At 36.0% G+C, this 25,134-nt stretch overlaps 3 protein-coding genes across 4 annotated transcripts; 2 read left to right on the top strand and 1 right to left on the bottom strand.

The window, feature by feature from the left end:
* Positions 1-6,323: 6,323 nt before the first annotated feature.
* LOC110765268 (F-box protein FBW2) lies at positions 6,324-9,665 on the top strand. Of its 2 annotated transcripts, none has more exons than XM_021968354.2 (3): positions 6,324-6,607; positions 6,972-7,290; positions 8,780-9,665. In XM_021968354.2, the coding sequence occupies exons 2-3, from the start codon at positions 6,983-6,985 to the stop codon at positions 9,420-9,422; spliced, it is 951 nt and encodes a 316-aa protein (XP_021824046.1). In that variant the 5' UTR covers positions 6,324-6,607; positions 6,972-6,982; the 3' UTR covers positions 9,423-9,665. The 2 variants fall into 2 exon arrangements, with proteins under 2 accessions (XP_021824046.1, XP_021824045.1); XM_021968353.2 differs by having other exon boundaries at positions 6,326-6,607; positions 6,975-7,290.
* A 539-nt stretch (positions 9,666-10,204) lies between these two features.
* On the bottom strand, positions 10,205-16,739 carry LOC110765266 (ATP synthase subunit B). Its single transcript, XM_088254856.1, has 14 exons — positions 16,577-16,739; positions 16,272-16,337; positions 16,134-16,182; positions 15,152-15,297; positions 14,253-14,354; positions 13,775-13,849; positions 13,587-13,687; positions 13,413-13,494; positions 12,724-12,816; positions 11,916-11,980; positions 11,495-11,507; positions 11,322-11,399; positions 10,493-10,601; positions 10,205-10,395 (listed from the first exon to the last, which is right to left on the bottom strand). The coding sequence occupies exons 1-14, from the start codon at positions 16,700-16,702 to the stop codon at positions 10,289-10,291; spliced, it is 1,212 nt and encodes a 403-aa protein (XP_088110982.1). The 5' UTR covers positions 16,703-16,739; the 3' UTR covers positions 10,205-10,288.
* A 2,804-nt stretch (positions 16,740-19,543) lies between these two features.
* On the top strand, positions 19,544-20,975 carry LOC110755808 (methylmalonate-semialdehyde dehydrogenase [acylating], mitochondrial-like). Its single transcript, XM_088254559.1, has 4 exons — positions 19,544-19,568; positions 19,651-19,748; positions 20,279-20,350; positions 20,451-20,975. Exons 1-4 carry the CDS (start codon positions 19,544-19,546, stop codon positions 20,634-20,636), a joined length of 381 nt encoding a protein of 126 aa, XP_088110685.1. The 3' UTR covers positions 20,637-20,975.
* Positions 20,976-25,134: the final 4,159 nt, after the last annotated feature.

Here is a 25,134-nt window from a genome sequence, read left to right as displayed (position 1 = left end):
ATTGAGGGAAAGAAAAGAGTTTGAAAATGTGTGCCATGCAGTTTTGGTTTTTGAGGTTAACCTTTAAAGCTGATCATCATCAAAAAGAGTAAATATGGTTTCTTCTTACTTTCTTACTCAGTTTTCTTATCAGTAATATTCAGAACATAATCTTCTGCAACTCTCTCTCTCTCTCTCTCTCTCTCTCTCTGAATTGTTGTTTCTTCTTCTTTTTATTTATTTATAATGTTTTTGGAAAAGAAATGTCATGTTAAGAACTAAGTACATACTAATAAGAAATTCTTTTTTAAAGAATCTTAAGTATTGTTTTATATGACGTTATAACGTGAAATTTTTTGACTTCAGTGGTAGAACACTTACTTTCACACTCGCATCAAGAATCATCAAGAATTTGATTCTTGCCTTCCTTCTCCTATGATTTGAAAGAAAAAGGTGTAACAATATTTCATTACAAATTTTATATGTACATACATAGTTAATGTCTAATTGAATACAAATTCATAGCAATAGCAATAGCATGTGCGGTTAACAAAATTAAAGTGAGAGATTGTTCAAGTACTCACTATTATTCTTGAGCCAATTTTTTAAAAAAAGTACCATTCTTGAGTGTCATGGAGTAGATGGCTACTTTTTGTTAGATCTGTGAATTTGATCGTGCAGTGACATATACATAATACACACTCATCTATTAACGGTGGTGGTGATGAGATGGATGACTGCCTTCTCAATTTGAAATCACACAGTAAGCGGACCCCTCCCCCCCCCCCCCCCCCCAAAACCTTTCTCCAGATTTCTGAGTAATTGGTTAGATTTGTTTGAGAAGAAAGGTATATGGAACCACTCGATATATAAATATGGAAGTCTGAGACTCTCTGAGTCTGAAAGCTGCATGCGTGTAAATGTCAGTTGGCATGCATGTTCCCTTGGCAGGAGCGTTCAAATGTGGTACCATCTATCTACCGTTGTATTATTCCCAGCTTTGTAACATGTCAATTAATTGCTAGCTATGAGAGACCTGCAGGCATAAGAAATGACTTTGGCAAGAGATGAACGTAGAATCGTCACCCAAATGATCCACCACCATGCTCGCAATGGTTTACCAAAGTTGGAACGATATATTAAATTCTCGTTTTTGTTGACCTTTGAATCTTTTCGGATATGTGTTAATTATCTCAGAATAAAATAATCGAGCAGGCTGATCATGCTAGATAACAAAGACGGTACTTCTTGGTGTGGATGTGCACGGCTTACCAGGACCACCGCGACCGAGTAAGTGGTGAATGCACTGATATCTTGACTTCTTTCAAGCGATTGTGGTCGAAATAGGAATAAATTCTTGGCTGTAAGGTTTTAGGCCTCGACTACAAGACCTTTGGATAGTCTCACCGAGCTCGGTAGCTTAGTGGTGGCACTGGGCTCGTTAGCTCAGCTGCTCAGTGGTATCTTTTGGAATCTAGATGAATTGGATGGTGCTTTCATGACTTTGTAAACGACAAACAAAGAAAATCTTGTTGATATAAGAAATGAATTATTGAAATGAGGAATGCCCAAGAACTCAGAACTGTTTTTCAGTCTCTTTTAACGAAACTTACACTAATTTCTAGGGAAAAGTATTAAAAACTATGAACTACATGATAAAAATATAAAAGGGTGCATTTGAGTCTTGATTTGTTTGATTGGTGCTGGACTCTTATTTCTTCAACTTTGCTTCTATTTATAAGCTTTGTATTCCACTGGTCGAGACAACAATCATGGATGTGCTCTAACACGTGTCCAATTAGCTTTGTGGCTTACTCTATACGCTTTCGCCTATGATTAGTCAAAATGGGCGATGAAAAAGGTGATCCTCGGCCGGCCTCTAAATCTTGCTCTCTTAGATAATGTCCACCCATAAGGGCTAAGTCTAGGGCAAGGGCAAGCAAGGGCTGCCACTATTCATGTGATTAGTGTCAGCCTTGCATTTGTGGTTCCACCCATGAGGGCTAAGTCTAGGGTAAGAATCCATCCCAAAAGACTAGGGCAAGGGCAAGGGCAAGAAAGGAAAAAAAGATTATGCAACAAAATATAAACAATTTAGAAAGTGAATAAAATTGTTATGTATTTATAGGGAAAGCATCTATAATTTTTTGGTATTTTTAAAAAAAAAAATTGAAATTTTTTTGGATTTTTTAAATAATTTTTTTGGATTTTTTTAAATATTTTTTTGCTCGCTGACGTCACAAAACTCGGGCTGAAGCCCAGGCGAAACCTGCCCTTGGGCTTGCCTGGGCTGGTGGGACCCACGCAAAACCAGGCTTGAGGCTGCAGCGCTGGAGGGCCAAACCTTGGCTTGGGGGGCCCTTTGCCCGGTTTTGTGGGCTGCGCTGGAGATGCTCTTAGTGAGGCAAGTAAGCCTTTGACCCTTGATGGGGCAAATAATTCTTGGGTCCATTCGTGTGATCAAGTTCTTCCCTTTCGAAATGCAAGCACTCATTAAGCAAGCTTCCCTTGGTTTTGCTCTCTCGAGGGGCAAGTCCTCTCTTGACTTGAAGAGTTCGATCTCTGCAATTTTCCTAAGCCCCTAGTGTGATCCTAAAAGTCTTTTTAGGCTCAAATTGCTCTTTTTTCTCCATTTGCCTCCACCTTCGAAGGGCGCACATTCTTTTAGGCCCATGGGCGAAAAAATTAGGTTTAAACAGAGTTATAATATAAATGGACAACGAATTTATACTTTAAACTATAGTATTAATTTAAGTCTCTCTTTACTTTGAAGTGACCAAACATGACTTTTATGTCAAAATTTCCATACAAAAGAAGGATCATGTGATTAAGGGATTAGTCACTACTGTCGGCGGTGGACACCCTTGGATCTCATCCAAAAAAAAGAAGGATCATGTGATTAAGGGATAGTGGTGTACTGTTGGCCAAAAATCTTTTAATATAAGAACATCTTACCTATATCCAGGTGTATATTCCATTGTGTCTATAAGGCTCATATGAGTACTGCAAACACAAAGGTGTAGACACCTGGTAACAAGGCATGAGCACAATATGAAGGCCAAATTGTAGTAATCGTCCTTGTAGTTTTGAATTTTCACTTTCATCTATGTTGTTTTATTTTTTGCATTTTCATCCTTGTAGTTTCATTTTGTTACCACTACTAGTCCAATCTTACAAATGAGGCGATGGCTTTCAAGTTGAACATAATTTAGACTCTTCATGTCAAACACATGATGGCTAAGTTTAGCGTTGAGTCGGAAAAACTATTTTTCAGCATACAAAACTATAGTGGTACTCGATATTCTATTTTAATTTAATCTAAATTACGAAGAAAGATATTCAAATTTGGATACAGAGTAGGGAGCACATTCCATCTAGCCAACTTGGCTAAGTTTATGTGTAGGGATACTCACAACTTGTAACAATAACTTTCAAATAAAATATTTTTAAGGATTGATAAATTTTGTAAGAGAAATCAAATTTCAAAAGTTTCTATTTGAACATTGGAGGTAGTAAAGAAATCTATGGTTTTGTTTTTTTTCTTTCTCTAAAACTCTTCAAATCTTTTTAATAACTTGTTTATATTCATGGGTTTTACTTACAAATGGCGAAAGCAACATCCATTATAACTTTAAATTTAATTTTAAAACCTTGAATCAAACAATTCTCAAAGTTTTAATATCAAACCCTAAGAAATTCTAGAGGTTCGACACTACATCATATGAGCATGAAAATCAAAATTATAAATCGATTTAGAATTCCAAAATAATATTTTTCAAAAACGCCAAAGCTAAGGTTAAGTAAAACAAACAAATCAAACTTAAGGTTTTCAAATGAGAAGATGTGCATAAAACTAGGGAAAAACATCAATTTTGGTACCTGTAGTTTGCTGGATTTTCCACTTTAGTCCATCTAGCTGTGTGGGCATTTTGGACAGAATTTTAGACGAAATTTGACATAATTTGTGATGTGTCATTCAAGTACGAAGATATCAAATTACAAGGGTTAAATTGCCAGAATTAAAACAATAAGGACCAAAGTGGAATAACTAACAAACTACGAAGAACAAAACAGACTTTTTGCCTAAACTAGATTGGAAAAAAATTACCTTAGTTGACGGATTGGACTAAGTGCAAACGGAACAAAATTACAAGGACAACAATGCAAAAAGTAGAGAGACCATTTGTCCAATTGACCTAATATGAATGGTGAAAATTAGACCTGACAATGTTGCACACGATATGTTAACACGACACGAATTCGCACGAAATTATCAGTATTTGGATTGAGTTTAATGGGTCGGGTTGAAAACAGGTGAACCCATTAGCCACCCGTTAAATTAACTGGTCGTGTTGGGTCCATTCGGGAACATTTGCTATCCACCCGTTAAGGAAGATAGTTTTGTAATTTTGTAGCACAATTCATATTAAAAAAACAAAAACACCCACCCACTTCACTTTGTTTTTTATTCTTCCTCTTCTCTCTCACCGAATTCTCTCTCTGTCTTCACTTTATTTTTTATGCTTCTTCTCTCTCTTTCTTTCTCTCCCTCTTTTTCCTCTTCTTTTTTTCTTCTTCTTTCCCTTGCAAAATTTTCTTCTTCTTTATATATATATATATATTAAATTTCCTTCTATCTTCTCTCTATGTTTCCTTCTCTCTCTATTTAGAATCCAAATTTCTTTTTTGTGTGTGAAAGTTGAGAACCAGTTAAGAAGACTTCTTCATTGTCTGTTCATGTGGGTTGGGGTTTTGAGTGGTGGTTATGGTGTTTATGAGATGGAAATTGGGAGAGAAAGGACAAAGATAAGGAGGTGCTGGTTGGGCTCGGTGATAGTTTTTTTTTTGTTTGGATTTATTCTTATCGAGTCGTGTTGGATATTCGCAAATTGTAACAAGTAATGTTTGGGTTTGGTATTCTTCATGACACGACCCATTTGCCAGGTGAAAAATGGACAAAGTTTTGGTACAAGGTCAAGTGTCATGAAGAAAGAGGGTTGGTAGTTTAAGGCCTAGAGCATGCCATGTGAGGAGACCTTGGGGCTACGTGTACCAACTATGTTAGGTAAAACAATGTTAGCTTATAATGGCTTGCTTGGCTAAGAGGAAACTACTTCGAGATCACTTTTGCGTCACATAAGATTACATGCATTTTTCAATTTATTGATATTTACTTTTATTTATTATATATTTTTTGTTCCAGTTATGTACCTAAAACATAAATAAGGTAAATTATGAATTCGTAAAAGTGGTAAGTTATTGATTTGTAGGACATTAATTATCATATTTGATTTGAATTTAATTGCAAATCTATTTATTGAATTCTGAAATTTTCCCAAGGTATACCGACATCAAAATTTGTAATAAGAGTTCATAAAAACTTCATACCTTAACAATAGGTAAGGTACCTATGCATACACCTCGTATGCAGTATGCAGGTAATTAAACCCATAAATTACCTCTGGTCCAGGCAATTAAATCCATAAATTAACTCTAGTCTAGGTAGTTATACCCTCTAGCCCAGGTAATTGAACCCATATAATATCTTGGTATGGATCTTTAAACTCAACTGAGATAAAAATCCATACAAAATTTATTTGGAAAAAAAAAAAAAAACACTATTACATGGAAGATAGGTACATATGTATATAAATATGAAGCTCCAAAAAAAAACTGCTTAAGAAAACTCAATAAAAAAACACTTACCTGTAAGGTAGGTACATATACATACAAGGAAAACACATTATATATATATATATATATATATAAGGAAATGCATACACATGCACATATATATAAGGAAACACTGAATTTTAGGAAAGTGTTTTCATATAATTCCATTTATGATAGTGGCATATCTTGTAAAATTTTAAAAATTATGGACATACTAATTGTTTAATTGGTGAGACTGGACTGCAATTGAAAAGAGAGAGCATGTGGACTGCATCTATTATATCTTGATGAAAATGAACCTATATCTAAGAAGCCCTTTAAAATAACTATTTTTTAATATAATTTGTAAGTACATCCAACTACATTCCAAAATTATTGTTTTTAAAACTCAAATTGAGTTAACTATTAAATTTTGTAAGTAAACTCAAGCAACTCAACTACACCACACTAACATAGGGGTTGATAAATTATGCAATTAGATCTTTGGCAATGCCAAAAGGATTTGGAAAACTGTAGATTTAAGAAACATGTCTAATATATATATATATATTTCTATATAAGAGATAGTTTGAACTGTTGGAAAGAAGGGTGCCCTTGTCTACTGGGTTCAAAATCGAAATTAACGGGTATTTAAAAAAGAAAAGAAAAAGGTGGGGCATCAATTATTAACTTCTGTTTCACGTTTTCTTTCTTCTCGTCTCGTCTCACCCTCTCTACTTTTTCTGGTAACCATCCTTCTCCTCCTTTTTCTTCTTTCTTTTTGTTTTTCTCAAACACTCGATAAAGCTCCACCTCTGCTTCATAATTCAATCTGGTCCTAAACCCCCTCACCCCCTCTCTCTCTCTCTCTCTCTCTCTCTCTCTCTCTCTGTGGCACTCATACGTAATACCTTAATCTCAGTCCTCACAGAAAGATAAACTGGCGTCTTTGCAGATCCAAGAAATCCCATAACAGGTAATCTTCTATTCTATTTTTTTTTTTGTCCCATTTCTATTTCGCCTGATTGATTGATTGATTGATTTTATTTTATTTAAAAATTTTAGGCCTAATTGTTTAATGAATTGTATCTTTTCTAATTGATCCTGACGCATTCATGCAATTGGTACTTGCCTTTTGGGATTTTATTGGTTTCTTATTTGGTCTATTCTATGCCATGTGGTCGTGGGTTGTGAAAAACACATTTTTTCTGAGTCTTTTGGTGCTGGGTATGTCTAATCTTAGCAGATCTTTCATCAGTGTGTGCGAATTTGTTCTTTTTGATGCATATAGAGATTTGGTTTTTTTGTAAGTTTTTCAAAGTAGCTTTCTTTCTTGCAAGAAGGAAATTAAATGGGGGAGGAGATTGAGTTCCGGAGATGGGACGAGCTTATACCTGATGCCCTTGGGCTCATATTTAGGAATCTACCACTCCAAGAGACGCTCACTGTAATCCCAAGGGTCTGCAAGTCATGGGGAAGAGCAGTGGCCGGGCCTTACTGCTGGCAGGAGGTAGACATTATGGAATGGAGTAAATTTCGGACGCCGGAGACCATTACACGAATGCTTCAAATGCTGGTTTTAAGAAGCTCGGGTTCGCTCCGCAAACTCTGCGTTGCTGGCCTTCCCAATGACCAGTGTTTTTCCTTTATTGCTGACCAGTAAGTGCAACAACATCACATTATCATTACCTGCTTTCAGTTACCATTTTGTGATTAGCCACCTTTGTTTAGTATGGTAGTGATCATAAATGTTTATATTTGTATGAGAAGAAAAAGAAAAGAAAATATGGTTTTTAAATCATTGGTTGTATCTGTTATTTCAAATTCAAAATACATTTCACATATATGTTACATCTACTGTGATTATAGCTTCGCAAACTAATCTAGTCTTCCTGTCAAATCAATTTCCTTTCTTTTAAGTCATTCAATCCAAATGGACCCTTATAGATTTATTTATTCCATGATGTGGCATACCATTGTTTTCCCATCCAGTTTCAGGGTATGCATACATGCATGGGTTGAGTGTGAGTGACTTGCACAATGTGCCACATATATAGGCTTGTGATGGAGCAAAAGGTTTTGCAAGATTTCGGGGTATATTTAGCATTTTCCTTCACCTTAACTATGTTTGAATACTATTGAATAGTGCACAACTTAGAAGATTGCACAGCTGCTAAGGTGGACACATAATCAATCTCCTCATTTATATGTAGGAGCTGATGCACCATTCGTGTACTGTATGAGAGAAATAGTGTGTGATGTGTAAGAAGTGAGGTATAATGTTGTGAGTGTCCAACTGTGTGAGAAGACTTTCTAAAAGTGCTTGAATTTTGATGTAATGTTGAGATAACCCCATGTATGAGTGCTAGTGTGTCTTTAGTGGTAATATCAATCCTTGTTTGTATGCATTTTTATTATGTATTGTTTGCACTTTGTTATATTCAAAGTTGTAGTTGACTTAGCCCATGGGTTATTACCCATCTTGCCCTAGATTGAGATTTATTAGCTGCAAAATCAAATTCAGAAATTTAATTGCCAAAAATTGGAAATCTTTTGAAACAGAAATGACAGGAAGCTGCAGTTATTAGAAATAGTGCTCTTGTCCATTGAAAAGCAAGATCTGACGATAAGTCAATGTTTTAATGTAAATCTTGTTTTTGTGAAACCATGGAATATGATCATGCAGCTACAATAGGAAGATAGTTATCCGTGGGTTGATAGCCATGGGTGAACCACGACATTAAGTATTCCAAAATGTTATGCACTATGTAAATACAAAAAGACCAAGCATGCATAATGCGGAACACTTCACAACCACATCAAGCCTCAAGAACCTCACTTCTTTTATATGACACACTACTAGCTCATACATGAAACATTGGAGTACTAGCTTTTGTAAATGAGGTTAGTTAGTAGTCAACCTTGAAAAGCTCAAGAGCTACAAGCTTCTAGATCAAGGGCTAACAAGTTTGTTTAAACAAAGATTAGGTCTCATATTTTGTTGAGAACTAGAAAGTGTGTTTGTGCAGCTAACTTTCGTATTCTTATTGATTAAAACAGATTAACTGTTGATTTGGTCATGCTGGTTATATTTTATTTTTCGGATACAAATCTTTTTTTCTCTAAAACAAAAAATTCTGTTTGCTAGTGCCAATTCTCTTCGGACATTGCAGCTGCCAAGAAGTGAAATAAGTGATTTGATAGTGGAACAGGTTGCTGCAAGGCTCTCTACCATAACTTTCTTGAATGTAAGCTACTGCAAAACTATTGGAGGTCCTGCACTTGAGGCAATTGGAAAGCACTGCAAACATCTCAGAAAGTTGCAGAGATGTATGCACGGATGGGAGTTACTTGACAGGGTCTCTCAAGATGATGAGGCCCTTGCAATAGCAGCCACAATGCCAAAACTCAAGCACCTTGAGATACTCTACCTCCGTATTAGTACAGAAGCTGTGTGCCAGATACTCTTGAAGTGCCCTGAGCTCCAGTTATTAGATGTGCGAGGGTGCTATAGTGTAAAGCTTGATGAAAGGTTTGCCAAGAAATTCTCAGGACTGAAGGTGATTGGACCAGGTTCAGACAATGAGGGCTGGGATGAATGTTCAAACAACTCAGTTTCTTCTGGCTACTTAGCTTGGGACTTCGTCGCCAGTGTAATGGATGACGATTTTGACGAAGAGATGTTAGATGAAGCTTGGGAAGACGACCAAAGTATGGAGGATGTAGAAATGAGGTTCTATGATGGTTTTTATCTTGACAATGGTGGGTTCGACTGGCCCCTATCTCCTTGAATTCTCCTGCTGGAGTGTGGTGGAGTTTCCAGTGGAGGTTAGAGGTTTGAACTACTTGAACCCTATGTAAGAAATGTTGTTTTTCCTAGTACTTAGCAGCCACTAATATTTCGGCGTGTGTGTTTCTGCATAAGTATAACCATGTTGTACTCTGTTGTTTGTATATCAATCCAAGTGAAACTTGTGAGGCTTTGTATCTATATCTCATATAAATAAAAAGACTTTGTTTATGGCGTTTTAAAAGTATAACAGTTGATTGAGAGTAGTTGGGAGTTTAGGATTTCACAATAAGATGCAGTCACCCCATTGATCTAAAGGGCACTGAAAATCACACTAGTTACCTGATTGAAGTTCAAATACTACCATGAATAAGCTGGGATGACTGTTTAAGCCGAAATGGTTATGCTACCAGAAAAACATCTCCATTTTTTTGGTCCTTATTTTTGGATAAACTACTATTCCTTGGCCTTTTCTTTTCAAAATTAGTGGTCTACCGATTACAGCTATAAGCCTCAATTCTTTTGAATTATTCAAACACAAGTGTAGTCACCAGATAACAGCTTGTATATTTTTGTTCAAATATCAACCCAGAAAAGCATGTTTTTTCTTCTTTTAAAGAACTCAGAAGAACATGTATTGAGGCTTTAAGACAGTATTATGTCAAGCATTTTTGTTCAAATATCTACAACTCAGAAAACCATGTGAGCAGAAGAAAATTTAGTTGTGCGGGAGATCACTGGTAGCAGAATCAAAGTAGGGGAGGAAATGGAAAAACAACGAAATGAGGAAGCAAATTTTTTATAACAAAACAGAGAAAATCCTGTTCCATTGACACTGAACCAAACCCCAACTGTTTAAATCCAAGGTTACAACTGTGTCTTCGAATCTAACAGACTGGATCGATAAAATTCCTCATCAAGTATTAGAGGTGGTATACTCCATGTTCCGAGAGGATGTGCAGACGTATTCCCTCCTAAAATTTCAAATTCCATAAACATCAGCAAAACCTGGGGCGACAGGAAAGAGGATCCGGTTTCACATGCTGTAAAATTTGAGAGTGGCAAACTTACCCTCTTTAGTTGCTTCTACGCATCTTCTCTGGTAATTCAAGGACAGCTGAGGATCCAGCATTTTCAGTAAATTGTTATACTTCTCTTCAGCCTCAGCTATGTATTTTGCCTGAAGCGGTAAAAATTGGTGGGTATTACTTATTAGAGTTCATACATATTTATCCAAAATCAACCTGATGAAAAAAAAAAACAGTTGAATTGATGAAATTCCACTGTTCTAGGAATTTAACATCATGACAGATAATACCAACAATATATATGTGGAAGCTATCATATTTCTTATATCTAACAACACATAAAGCTTGTATTTCATTGACAACACAGCAATAATATTGTCTCAAGGAACCACTGTATCAAACCGATGTATCGTTATCTCAGTGTACAGGAGTTAAAGCTTATAGATTTAAGGCTGCTGTTCCGTAACATATGGTTTATTTCTGTTTGCTCCAAATCTCCAATTCCGTTAGTTACTACCTGCTACATTGGATGTCTCTGAGTAGAATGTGTAAAACATGCTAAAGGTCCGTTCAAAAACAAAAGAAACTGCATTTCTTTCTAGTGCATACTTGTACTAAGTAATTTGTACGCTGGACAACCGGGGACACCAATCTATCCTGAACTTCATACTTCAAATTAAGATAAAGTGAATTGGAAAACCAAGAAGCGGACTAGTGTCACAAGTGGTACTATAATTCAATCACGAATATCAGCGAGCAAGCCTGGGCCTTGTCCCCGCGTCCCTCATTTAAAGAAAACAGAAGCCAAAAAGAAAGAAAAGGGTTTTTTTCTTTCTAAAACGGTGCTTAAATGACACGCTTGGCATACTTACCAGCACAGTTGGGGCACAAGCTCCATATGTTCTGACAAACATGCGCAATATATTGAAGTTATTTTCTATGACATCTTCCTGCATGATGAGCCGATATTTTGGAATAAAGAATCGGAAAAATTAAAATGGGACGGGATTCAACAGTCATAAACTCTGCAAATTAAAGAGCTCACCTCATAGTCAAACCTACAACATCATTGTGTCAACTCAATGGCAAATGATACAGACGATGTGCTTGCAACAAAAATTAAGTGAAATAATAACATTAGTGTTCCCTAATAATAGATAAAGGTAGATGCAAAATAGTAGAGCACTTAGTATTCCTCGAGAGATGGAGAGCACATAGAAGCACATGTAGGCATGTTGTCATGTACAAATTTCAAGACGCCTCTCACGCAGGCATATAGTAAATGCAAGATAACATACGGTCTAGGACAAGAAAATATTCCAGTCTACCTAAGTGGCAGTAACATATTGAAAGGAAGTCAAACACTTACAACTATAAGGTGAAACACTAAAATCTCTATTATGTAATTAGAGCATTTGACTGAAAAAAAGAAAAAATAGAAAATAGAAAGAAAGAAGAGTACTCACAGATCATCAGCTACCTCAACTAGGAATTCTGAGATTGATAGAAACTCCATATGCAACTCATTAACCTTTATTACAGCTTCAAAGGTGAACACGATTAGCCAAATGAAATATACTTGTTAAAGACATGTGAAGCAAAAGATGAGCTACATCACACTTCATCTCAAATAGACAAAGAAAACATCAATTAAATACTTTTGCAACATTTCAGTATAGGCACAAGGAGTGCTGTAAGGGGATTTTATAATCCTTTTTTCTTTTTTTAGGCAATAGATTTTATATTAATACTATGAGAACAGCTATACTGTTCAAAATGGAACATCAAACACCATCGTATCATATTGACAACATCCATTCTTCTCTTTATCAGAAGACAAACCAAGTTCTATGATCTTACACCTCGACACGGAGAGAAGCATCCATGCAACAATTTATATATATGGGGGCGGATCCGTGGCACTCTATTTTTTACACAAATTTTGACACAAGTTCTTGACCATTAGATTAACACATTATAAATGGCTGAGATTAAATCTCACTACTATTTATTACTATCTTTTTAATAATACTTTTTGCCTAAAATTACTATTATTTTAATAGACTAATTAAATCTCACTATTGTTTATATCTATACATAAACAATTTAGATGTAATCAATGAAATTGATATACACAGACACATGCATGCATAAACATACATATGCACACACACACCCAAACAACAGATATGTACAAAGGAAAAATATTTATAAATCAGCATAGATTCAGTTCATTAAGAAACATGGATACGGATAAACAAGCTACTACTATACCTCTTCTCCTCTCAACTGGTACAGTAAAAGATTCAGCACTCGATAATCGAAGGACTTCTGATGAATTGCCTTTATAACATCTTCAACAGAGATCTGTGAAACCAAATTTTATCATCTTCTTAATAGAGAAGGCTTGAGCATGCCTATGCCTCACTGCTACATAATTCATCAGAATGGAATGAAGAACTCTACAAAAGAGTTTCTGGAAGTAGAAAATATATAACTAGCATACCTTCAGTACCTTAAAATTAGAAAGTAAAAAATTAAGCAGAAAATTTAAATCTGTAGTTATTTCAATTAAGTGGCTTTTACAGTAGAAAGGAAAAAATGACAACAATATGAAGGAGGTTGGGACTTGGAAAGGCTTGTGAGTCATGTGATGGACGCTGAGGAACGCGAGTGGAGCTTAGGTTGCAGTGGATTTGACGGTCATCCTGGAGTCAGAGAAAGCGGGTAGAGTTTTATCATAGAGGTTGTGCAGTGAACCTTCTGTTTGGTGACTGGGTTTTCATGAAGGCTTTGTGATACTGTCTGGAATCTTCAGATGTGACGGGTAGAGTCGGTATGGAAAGGTGACAGATTTTTTTATACATGTTGATAATTTCTGAATCTATTTCTGATAAACATTTCTACAAACATGTTGAAACTAGCTATATTTGAAAAGTAATAACCCAAGATGATAACCATACCTCCGTTTTATTCATCAGTGCATAACAAAGCTTTCTTTCCAGCGCCCAGTACCCTTCTCCAGACTTAAACTCATCTTGTATCCTAAACCCATAAACAGAAGTGAAATAAACACAAAAACTTCGGAGTTCCTTTATTTTCCCCCAATAATTAATATAATCAGAAAGCAATAGTACCTTTTTGTCAAAAGGCCATGACACTCAAGTAGACATGACAGTGGTCTGAATGGGACACTTTTAAACACATTTGTACACCTAGAAATTAGCCACTGACCTTCCTGCAGCCCAAAAGATATTGGTCACGTATTGTTAATCCCCAAGTTCAAATAATTTTGTGTTTATTGCTCTCAAGTTCTTAGCAGTACCGCCTGGCTTCCTCTTTCTAACATGTTCATTTCCTCACTTGGTGCATGCAGTGTCTTCTCATTCAAACGATCAAGCTGTAACAAAGAGAACCATGATTTCTAAGAGAATGAGACAAAAGGGAAGAAATCACATAGAAGCTCACCAATCAGAGATCAACTGGTGACAACTCTGCTCATCATATCATTGCACTCTCAATCAACCAAAATTTGCAATTCCTTAAAAGATAATTTCACGGCTTACTGTGTAGTCCCTCTTTTTTGTTTCAAAATTTTACTAACAAGTATGGGCGGGAAGAAATGCAGGCTCACAAAGCTTTGTTCTTTTTTCCAAAAAAAAAAACAGGTAGTGTCTGATTCCTTGTGGAACTACATAGAAATAGTTTCCCAAGGGCGTCCCACAAGTTTCCCAAGGAGCAGCATTTTCTCCTTTTGCAAAAAAGAGAGAACTGAACTTGATGTCATTTGCGTAGATCATTACCTGATAAATGTAGCTTTCTGTGAATGAAAGCAAAGGTAGATATTGGAATACTGATTGTGGTTTGTTTATATCCATCCCATGAAACATAAAATAAGATCTGCACTGAAAAAATGAGTTTACAATTATTCCATAATCTGATTATACTACTTTATAGTTGAAACACATTCCCGATGCATTTTTGCCAGTGGGCATACAACTGTATTTGTTTCGGCCATAGCATGCAAATTTTGAAACACAAAAATTAGCAAGAAAATAATGTTGAATTGAGGGTTAAGTGGTTTAGCTAAATTTTGTGACCTGCGCATGTAAAAACTATTTAATTGGAAGAACTGAAGTTTCTTTTGACCAGTGTAACCAACACTGCAAGCATTTTGAACATCAATATAACAACATTGGTATAGTAAAACTCATCAACTACCGGATGAACTTAAGAAATTTCGTCATGCTGTTCTTGAGGCATTGAATGCAAAGGACAACATAAGTAAAATATATTAAGATTGAGGCAGTTGACATCCTTGAGGATTGTATGAATTGACTATTTCCCACAGAACTTCATACAAAAGGTCCTACTCAGAGAATACTATACTGTTCTTATAAAAAAGGGTTACCTGAGGTTGTTAGGTTACTTCACTTTCAGAAACTGAAAAATATAATAAGAGAATCGTTTCAATACAATCACATGTAGCATTCCCCATCGGCAACCAAAATGCCCTAGTAAATTTGATAAGAAAAGTGAAATTTTAATATAACTCAAATTGGTAAGCTTTCCATGTTAGCTTTACTACTAAATCTGCAACTAGTCATTCTCTTACCCGTACTATGCACTGATGAATATTCAACTATTAAATACTGCATATTCTTATATATAGAATCTATCTTCAAGAACGAAGCCTGCTTACAAAATCTTCAAGGGTAGAATTTGCTCGTTGCATTGCGTCCAGTCCAACCATAGCCATTTCTTCAGAATTATTGTCCAATGAACTAGACTCAGGCTTATGGCTACAGGCAAGCTGCAAAGCATTTTCAACAGATTTTTCTTCATAGCCTGTAAAAAAAGCAAAAGTCAAAGCTATAAAAATATGTAAAGCTATTTGCATCTGTTTGTTTAAAGAAAATCTACACCAAAATCAAGTGAAAGGGGTGATGTCCTCGTTAACAAGATATATACAGAAGCCCAAACTAAGTGAGGTAAATCAGCTCGTAGAGAATGAACAATGAGCATCAAGAAGAAAACAGAAACGTAGTAAGAAGACATAACCTAGGAGGAGTGAAAATCAAGAATATAAAGATCTCACATAAGATTGCAATTCTTTTGCTAAACTGCTAGCACTCAACCCTCATAAGAATGCAACACAAGCACAAAGGAAATCCTCTGCATGCAATTCAATGCTTTCCGTTCCCAACTACACCTTCTCCAGAAACACAAATGTAGTAGGAAGTGTAAACACCAGCACCAAGTAGTATGCACACCTACTGAACCCAACCTATTAAACTGCTTCAATAAAGAATACGATCCTTTGAATTTGCTGAAGCTAAAGGCAACCATTCAAAGTATAGCACTTGCATCTATCAAGAAAATGGAAAAAGTAAGGAATCTATTTGTATCTGTGTATAATGTTTTACACAATTGCTTTATTCCATGACGTAGCCTGGCATCACATACAACATATTCACGGGGTGGATATGCTATCAGTTGTAATATGTGCAGCATCATAGATTAAAAACTAAATAAATCCTGTTAATATAGCCTACAAAAATTCTTTAAATGTAGCTTTTACTCTGTGTATGTGGGTATGGCGTGCAAATGGAAATCAGTTAAGTCTCAAATGCACGTCTTCCAGAAGTACAAAAAACATATTTTTATTTTCTATTTTGGTTTACCTTCTCCATTAAGCCATTTGGATGCTTCATCAAGAAATGCAGCAGAAATCTGTGAAACAAGTGACATAAGCACACACCCATTTCTATTGACATTACATTAAACAAAATCAGATAATCAGCTAATGATATAATGCTCACCTTCGGCATATATTCAGAAACCAAACTGCACTTTTTGCCCAAGTCAAGTTCTCCACATGGTTGTACCTTTGGCATAGCATTTCCAAAGTTTAGAGAAAAACTAAAAAACGAAAAAACGAAAAACAAAACATAATAAACAAAGCAGTTTGCCTTGACCAAAAAAAAAAAAAAAAAGCAGTTTGCATAAAAAAAAATCTGGTTGTTTCTACAAATTGAAATTAGAAGAAAATCTAGAACCAAATTTTTAGAAGAAAATTACTTTCTTGACAGCAAGACTTCAATTATAATGTTTAGTTGTAGATTACCAGGAGGAGGATGAGCTTAGTAAGAAAGCAACTACAGTCGTCAGGTGACGACGCCGTTGGATTGCCTCGAGATTGTACGAACGTCAGCATTCTCTGTACCTCTTCCAGCTTCCTCAACTCTTCCATCTCTTTCTCACTCTGCGCTCTCAGCAGCGGACCATCGGTTTGTTTTTATATTTTATTTTTATTTTTAATGGAGGATAAAATTGGCATTACAAGATTTTAAAATTTTAAAAATAAAATATAAAATAACAAAAAAAAACTTAAAAGAATGCTTTGAAAAATTGGAGGTGACTAGACTTGATTTTCGGACAGATCTGAAATCAGTATTCCAATTACAATGAAAAGAAAAGTTGACATAAAAATTATATTCAAATTCTGTTATAAAAATTTCAACATCTATTCTGATTTAGGGAACTCGAAATTTTGAGAGTATGCGGAAAATTTTGAAACTTTTAGGCTATCTCAAGCCATGGGCTATAGGCCAAATGTAGCCCCAAAAATGCGTAAAAATGGGCCAAAAAAAGAACTCAAGCCAAATTTTGAGAGCCACATTTAGCCTTGGGCCCTTTTCCTAGGCTACATGTAGCCCAACTTAGCCCAGGTCAATTTTTTTGTGAGCCTAGAGAATGTGCTAACCAACTAGAGGAAGAATCACGCGTGGGCGTGATCAAGGGATCAGTTCGTGCAGCTCGAAACCAACAGACGCATTCATTTGTCCGTTGAGATCCAAGGGCTAGTATTAAAGGCACATTAACGACAGTTAGCTGTTACTTTTTTTTCCCCCTTTTTTAACTTTAAAATGTATTAAAATTAATTTATATATATACAGAGAGCTTCTATTGAAGGGTCCCTCAAATTAGCTTATTTGAGGGACACTCTTATAGGGCCAACTCCATATTCTATTTCACTAATCCAAACCATCTATTTTGTAGATACTCATTCAAAGATCATTTTTACAAAAAGTCACTCAATTCGATATCATTTGACCACTCAATTGAATTATTGAAATTTAAGTACTTTCTGGAAGCACCGTGTTCATTGATTTTATATGACACAATTGGATATTGAAATGGTTTTCGATTTGTCTAATTCTTTGCAAAGATGATCTATGAATGTAGATTTAAAAAATAGATGATTTGAATTGTTGAAAAAAAATTTGTATAGGACCCTAAAGAGCGTCCCTCAATGGAAGGGGACTATATATATATATATAAAGGCGGATGTAGAGCCGGTGTAGCCGAAATAGGCCCCTTTTGATAGTGGGCCACCATGATTGACCAAGGTTAGTATTTGTTTGTACCGTATCTGACCCTCCACTCGTACAACGACACGTGGATCTTAGAAACTCGCCCAAGTACCCAAGGCCTCGGACAATCGGCATCGGCCACCGATGGCATTGTCTCAAAGCTACGAACAGTCATTACAGGCCCAGCTCGTCTACAATCGGCATCCCTTACCGATTGTAGAGAATCAACCTCGAAGTATCCGCCCAAAATATCTAAAGACTCGTGTCGACCTCAGAGGGTCCTCCCACGAGTCCCACATCGAAAATGAGTACTAAGAGCATACAAAATGCCCTCTATAAATAGGCCCCTCCACTACAATACAGGGGTAAGACTTTTAAGCTTGACTTCTATACTTTTATATGGTCAACAACAAGAGCTCTTAAAAACAATCTTACTTGAGCATCGGAGGGTCTTAGGCTGGTTCCACACCGGTTCCATAGACCTCACGAACCTCAAACTATCTTCTATTTAGGATCTGCATCCAAGGACAAGAAGGATCTGCATCTATCACTCAATCGATCTGCTAGATCGCCCTCATCACTTGTAAGTTGCACTCATCTCTATCTGTTCAGATTTAGTGCCAACAGTATTATTGAATAAAGACGTGAATGAACTTACAGATGAGAGATACAAAACATATAAATATATGGGAAATAGCCCAAAATGCCACTGGTTTTTTAGTTTTAAGTGGAAATACCAGCCCTCCCCAAAATTTTTGCAAATACCACCTATAAATATATATTTATTATCCACTTATTGCCCAAATATCACTTTTTCTGAAATTGACTTCTCTCTCAGCTCTCTCTTGGCTCTGTCTCTCTCTGTCGCTCAAGTCTCTCTCTCTCTTCGCTCTTTCTCTATTGCACGCTGCTCTTAGTCACTCTTACGTAGCTCTCTCTCTCTCTCTGACGCAGTGCTCTTCCTCCCTCAGCGGTGTGTGTTCATCGAAGTTCAACTCCATCATTCACCTAAAGGTACTGTTCATCGTCATTTTCTTAGTCTGAAGTTGGTTTAGGGTTTATGGGTTTCTATAAAATTGGTTTAGGTGTTTATTCGAAATTAGTTTAGAATTCTCTGAAATTGGTTTAGGGGTTAGTCTGAAATTGGTTTAGGGTTTATGGGTTTCTCCTGTGATGGATGTAAGGACTGCTGCTTAGTTTTTCTCAATTTTGTGTTTAAGAGGTATGTTTTACTTTGTTTTAAGATGGTATTTGCATTTTGCTGCATATTTGGATGTAATTTTTCGCCATTGAAGAGTGGCTATAATTGAAGTAGTCACCCTTGCTATCTTGAAATTGGACTTCAATTTAAGATATAAATCATTTAGTTTAATCCATCGATATGGAGTGAGGTGGGAAAGGGTTCTTGGGGCTGAACCTGAACCTTAACTCATCATTAGCGTCAATCCTTGCGTTGAGAAGAGAACAAAAGCTGTTCAAGAATTACATACTGCACAAGATGACTTTGGCAGCGACAAACTTCCCTCTTCCTAAAATTCTTGAACAACTTTTGTCCTCTTCTCAACGCAAGGATTGAAGCTAATTATGAGAATAATGACGTGATTTTCTAGTGTCTCAACTTCCTAGTGAATTTCTACCTAAAAGAATCAAATTTCACATACAATCACATATGCATTGACAAGTGACAGATATATTAAATAGATATAAGCCAATCACATATGTTGCAGCTTTCAATTCAAAGAGGTACACAAGTTAAAACAAAGATGATTTTGATAAAAAAAGATTTGAAATTTGATTGCAACGTATTAATATTGTTGTGTTGCAGTGAGAAATTTGAAGGCTTTGAGGCCTGCGATCTTTGCTCTCAGAAGCTCTCACTTCTCCACAGCTGCCGAGCCATCTTCTAAGCAGGGTAGCCCTCCGGTAATCAATCTTAGCCTGGCTTAGCTCCTGTTTTTTTCCTACGAAAAATGAACTCCGGGAAAATGATGTATCATTCGCACACATGTAGCTTGTAGCTTGTAGTTTTGACGAGTACATGATTTGTTTGTATTCAAGTGGGTTCATGGTTACTGTTATTGAGTAGACTTAGGTTATCATAATTTGTTTGGCTGTTGAGAAAATAGTCTACAAAACGAAAAGATTACTATGTATTTTTTATTTTGACTAGTACATGATTTGTTTGTATTCAAGTGGGTTCATGGTTACTATTACTGAGTAGACTTCGGTTATCATGATTTGTTTGGCTGTTGAGAAAATAGTCTAAAAACGAAAAGATGAAGAGAAATGAAATGGAAGCAGCTGTTGGGATTTTATTTATTTTCTTTTGAGGGGTTCAACTTTTGATTTAACTACCAATTTCAAGTTGAGGAAAGTTCAGATTGGAGAATTACTGTAAAATGTATATTCATTTTTCTCATTTAATCTAATTTTAATTGGTTTTGTTGTATCAGAGCGTTCCCAATCTAATTGGAGGTAGTTTTGTTAAATCACAATCATCTGCGTCCATTGATGTTATCAACCCTGTAAGTGCATAATATGCTTCAGTTCTTCTTTTCTCTTCTCTCTTTTTGTTAACTTTACAGAATTCATGGTTGTTATCTTGTATTTAAAACTTGGTCATAGGCAACACAAGAAGTTGTTTCACAAGTTTCTTTGACCACAAATGAAGAGTTTAAAGCTGCAGTGTCTGCAGCAAAGCAGGCTTTTCAATCATGGCGCCACACACCAGTTACGGCCCGTCAGAGTGTCATGTTCAAGCTCCAAGAGCATATTCGGAGAGACATTGTGATGCAGAATGCATATTATTAGTTTTCCTAATTCTACTTGGATTAGTTTTCCTATTATTAGTTCCTAATTCTACTTGGATTAGTTTTCCTATTATTAGTTTTCCTAATTCTTAAAGATTTCTTCATAGGAAAGGATTTCTTATTAGTTAATTTGCTTTCCTATTTCTTAAAGTTTACTTTTCCTTTTCCTAGACTAAAAAGGGTTTTGCCTCTATAAATAGAGTTGTTTGTAATCTTTTAAGGCAGACTTGATTAATGATAAATTTCCTTACTTTAAACTCTCTGATTCCTTCCCTTTCCCTTCGTCTCTTCGATCTCTAATTCTTCTCCTCGATCGCATATTACCGTCTGAAGCTTGCTGTAGAGGCTTTAAGGGGGGATGCGTATATATGAGGTAAATGTGGCACTGTTTGTGAATTGAGTCTTCACTTATCACTTGAGAATTCACTCTGCTCCTTAATTATTTCAAGAAATCCTTTATATGAATATGCAGATATGAAAGATGTGGTGGAGGTGCTTTTTATGGTGATCCATAATGGTGGTGGCGGTGGCTAATTCTCTTACCCTAAACCCTAAATTGTTTCCATTTTGTAGACATGACAGATAACTTGTACTCAATGTGGAATATGCATCAATTTTAATTTTGTCAAAACAAATTGGGTTGTACGTCTAATCAATACCACTAGGGATGTATTTCTCATTCGGTTTTCAAATTGGGGTTTTGTTTTTGAGTTGCCATTGTTGATAGCATACTTATTATGTAGATTGTGAAGTGAACTATTTCGTACAGCTGGATATTTAAACATACTTGCGTTTTATGGAGGTTTAACAGTTTACTTGTTTGAAACGTTGTGTTTGTTTCCACTAAATTCTGCTCATTCTTTTATCCATTTTTTACATTTGGTCCGTGTAGTTTTCTTCATTTTTACACTTACTTGTCTTTATCGGTTGATAAGTTAAAGGTCAAAAAATGGACATATGGCAAAACTGAAAAACAGAGGAATTGCATAATTCGTTTATGCCTAAAACGCGATAAACTGGTGCTACCATTGTGATACAGTGGCGATACAGTGGCAATAAAAGGGTGCTAAAAATTGCTGTTTGTGTTTATTTTGGGTTTCTTCTTTTGTTTCATTTCATGTACTTTCTTTACTCATTACTAGTTTATAATTGGATGATTAGGAGATTAAGTTGTGTAAATTATTAATACAACAATTACATATACGAAGAATAAGATGAACAACATATCATATCACCAAACATAATCATACCACCAAATATAAACCTGCTTTTCTTGAACCCATCACCAAGCATTTTCATATTTATTGATACCATACTTTTTTTTGTAAATAATTTTTTCATAGTTAGTATTTTTGTTTTATTATCTCTTACAACATGTTCTTGTTTTCAAAGGCATGTTGTTTCTTTCTCCTCTCGTTCTTCTTTTCGAATGAGGTTGCCTAAACCCTAAACTCATTGAGGACCCAATATACGTACACTAGCGTAGCAATATCTGGGCAATATACTTGCAATAGAATAGCAATAGTAAGCCAATTTACTTGCAATAGGGCAGCAATATGAATACACTATATAAACAATATAGTGGCAATATTACTACAATACACATACGATAGGATGGCAATATTAGGTCACTCTACATACAATACGCAGACATCCTTTTGAGACTACATTTTACACATGCAAAATAAATCACCACCGAACCCTAACAATACTATCCCGCGAAGGGAAAACGAAGGCAACACTTTCGCATCGCATCACCCAGCAGAACATCAACTGAACCAGCAGTGACCCTTATCCAGCTGCATAAACCCTGGCAAATGCAAATTATTAGAGGTCCATCAAAATATCCATGTTTTGGCCTTCATCCTCTCTGCATGCACGAGACTATGATGAGCCATTCCCTCTCCACTCGTATTGAGCACCTGCTGTTGCTTCGATTCAGCTGCATCAAAATGGATTCAGCTGCATCCTCAACTTGTGATACTCGCAAGTGCACGAGCCGTTTGGTAGTATAGCATATGTAAGTGCGAGGTCGATCCCACGAGGATTGGTGATTGAATGATCCAATTTGTTTCCCCTACACAAAATAGAAATGAAAAAGGAAATAAATAAAACAAGAAAAAAAAGAAATAACTCAAGCAAATAAGTTCCCAAGTTCAATTAGATTAACGGATTGATTCTAGCTAAAGTATGATTAAGCCATGGTGTGTGGTCATAACCTTGTGTTCCTAATTCCCTAATTTGATCATTTGTTGTCTAACCTAAAACTAAGCATTAGGAACCCATTAAGCATAGAAGAACAATTTAAACAACCAAGCATGTATCTAATCCCTGTTGTCGAATGTCCATACATACTCTTCTTATTCATAGTTCAATTCGAATTAAAGCATGGTGTCTACTCTTAATTCAAACCAAGATAGCTAACATGCAAGCCTAAATGGTGATCAATCATTCAAACTAGCATATTAACTTATAAGCATAATGAATAAGAACAAAAATCATAATTGAAACTTGGAAACTAATTAAACTTGAATACTTAAGAAAGAATGTACATTACAAATAAAAGTAAAGTAGAACTTGAAAAACTTAAGGAGAATTTCAGCACAAATATTTCATTACAACAATTGAAAACTAGAAAGGAAACTAAGAGAATTTGAGGGAGAGAAGGGAAGGGAGCTCTAGAGAAGTGTTTGAGAGCTCCCCCCCTTGGGGTGTGTTTTAAAGCTTGAAGGCTTCTCTATTTATAGGGCTAAGAGGGAGGAACAACATGATGAAATCCAACACCACCATTCCTCTTTTAATACAACCCATAACTCACACTTCATCTTGTCTATGTTAGTGTGGTTGGAATCAATCTCATCCCATACTTCTTTTGCTGCACCTCAAGCTTTCTTCACATGGGATCAAAGGTGATCAATTGTGGCTGCCTTTTGCTGCCAACCCATGTGGTCTTCTTTTGGTTGTTGAACAAAAATGAGTCTTCTGAACCAGTCTTGGTGTAGGAAGGCCAGAGGTTTCAAAACGTATCCAATGGTGCTCAAATTTGGATATGTTATACTAGACACCCATTGGAACAACTTCTATGAAGAAAGTATTCCCATCGGAGCAGTAGAAGTGTGCGTTTTGGGCCTTGCAAGTTGGCAGCCGAACAGAGACTGGAATTGACTTCATTTCATTTCTTTGCTTTACATGCATGCACATGCTTTCTCTATAATAACTCCAGCATGTACCAACTTGCTCCTTTCGAATTTCATAGTTGGAATGCCTCCCCACTTCACTCATTATGTTGGATCCAAAGTCAGTTGCAGCATGGGTGAGGCACATGGCTTAAAGGAGGAGACAAGGCTCAAAGTTGGCAGCTGCAAATCCTGCTGAGCAAGGTTGGGTGTTGGACGGGCTGAGCACTCCACAAATATCCAATTGGGCTGAAATTTGGATATGTTGTAGTAGACACCCATTGGAACAAGTTTCATGAAGATCTTCACCTCATTCGAGCCCCATAGCATGCTGATCCAAGGCCAAGAAGTTGACCTACGAAATTGGGCTGGAAAGGGGTTGTAGCCAAAATGTGTTTGTCTTTAAGCTCATATTCCTCATATGCCAATCAGCCCTTAACATGCATGGATTGCATCAAATGTTATCTCTTGCTATCTTAACCTACAAAACACACAAACAGAGGTAAGTGACTCAAAATAAAGAGAAACTAAGCAAAATCACTAAGTAAAGAAGGCAAGCAAGTGTATGAAATTATGGACTTATCAAAACAGAAAATGGATTAAAAGCACAAGTTTAACTCAATAACATAACCAAATCATAAGCTAGAAGGGTACAAAATGATATATAATTATGAACCGATCACCTGCCAGACACCAGCTACATCAATTTCGCTCCAATTGAAGTCTGGTGAGACGACCGAAGCATAATCTCATAACATCTAGAAGCCGTTGTTGAAACATTCAACCATTTCATGGTTATATTCTTCAGATTTTGTGAATTGTTGGACAACATATTTCTTTGTCTCTTCCAAACTTGACGTGAAGATTGTGCCTATGCTTCTGTTATATATAGGAACTTGTCTAATTTATATTGTGTTGAAGGAGTTAGTGACATGTCTATATATGACGAAATTGGGTATATCCAGTCAAACACATAGGACATTTCACCTTGTATTTGCCCCACATTTGCCCCATGCATCGTCTGAATTTGTAATCACAAAAGAAAGTGTAGTAGGAGTATCACGGTAATTACGTAATAATTGCATTGTAAGGACTTTAATATTGTGGATTCTGATTAAGTTACATTTCAGGCCCTTTAATTTCGTACTTACACAGTTTACATTGCAATAGCAATACCAGTACAATACAAGTACAATATAATAGAAATCTGAAAGCAATAAAGGTACAATACGATAACTGTACTGTCAATATAAATAGGGAACACGCCATGCTCTATAGCAATGCAACCCGAATACGCATATTTAACAGAATTCACATTCCACA

This window comes from Prunus avium, chromosome 6 (genome assembly GCF_965620075.1).
Source record: "Prunus avium chromosome 6, drPruAviu1.hap1.1, whole genome shotgun sequence".
Classification (NCBI taxonomy): domain Eukaryota; kingdom Viridiplantae; phylum Streptophyta; class Magnoliopsida; order Rosales; family Rosaceae; genus Prunus; species Prunus avium.
This window is presented reverse-complemented; position numbering and strand designations above follow the sequence as displayed.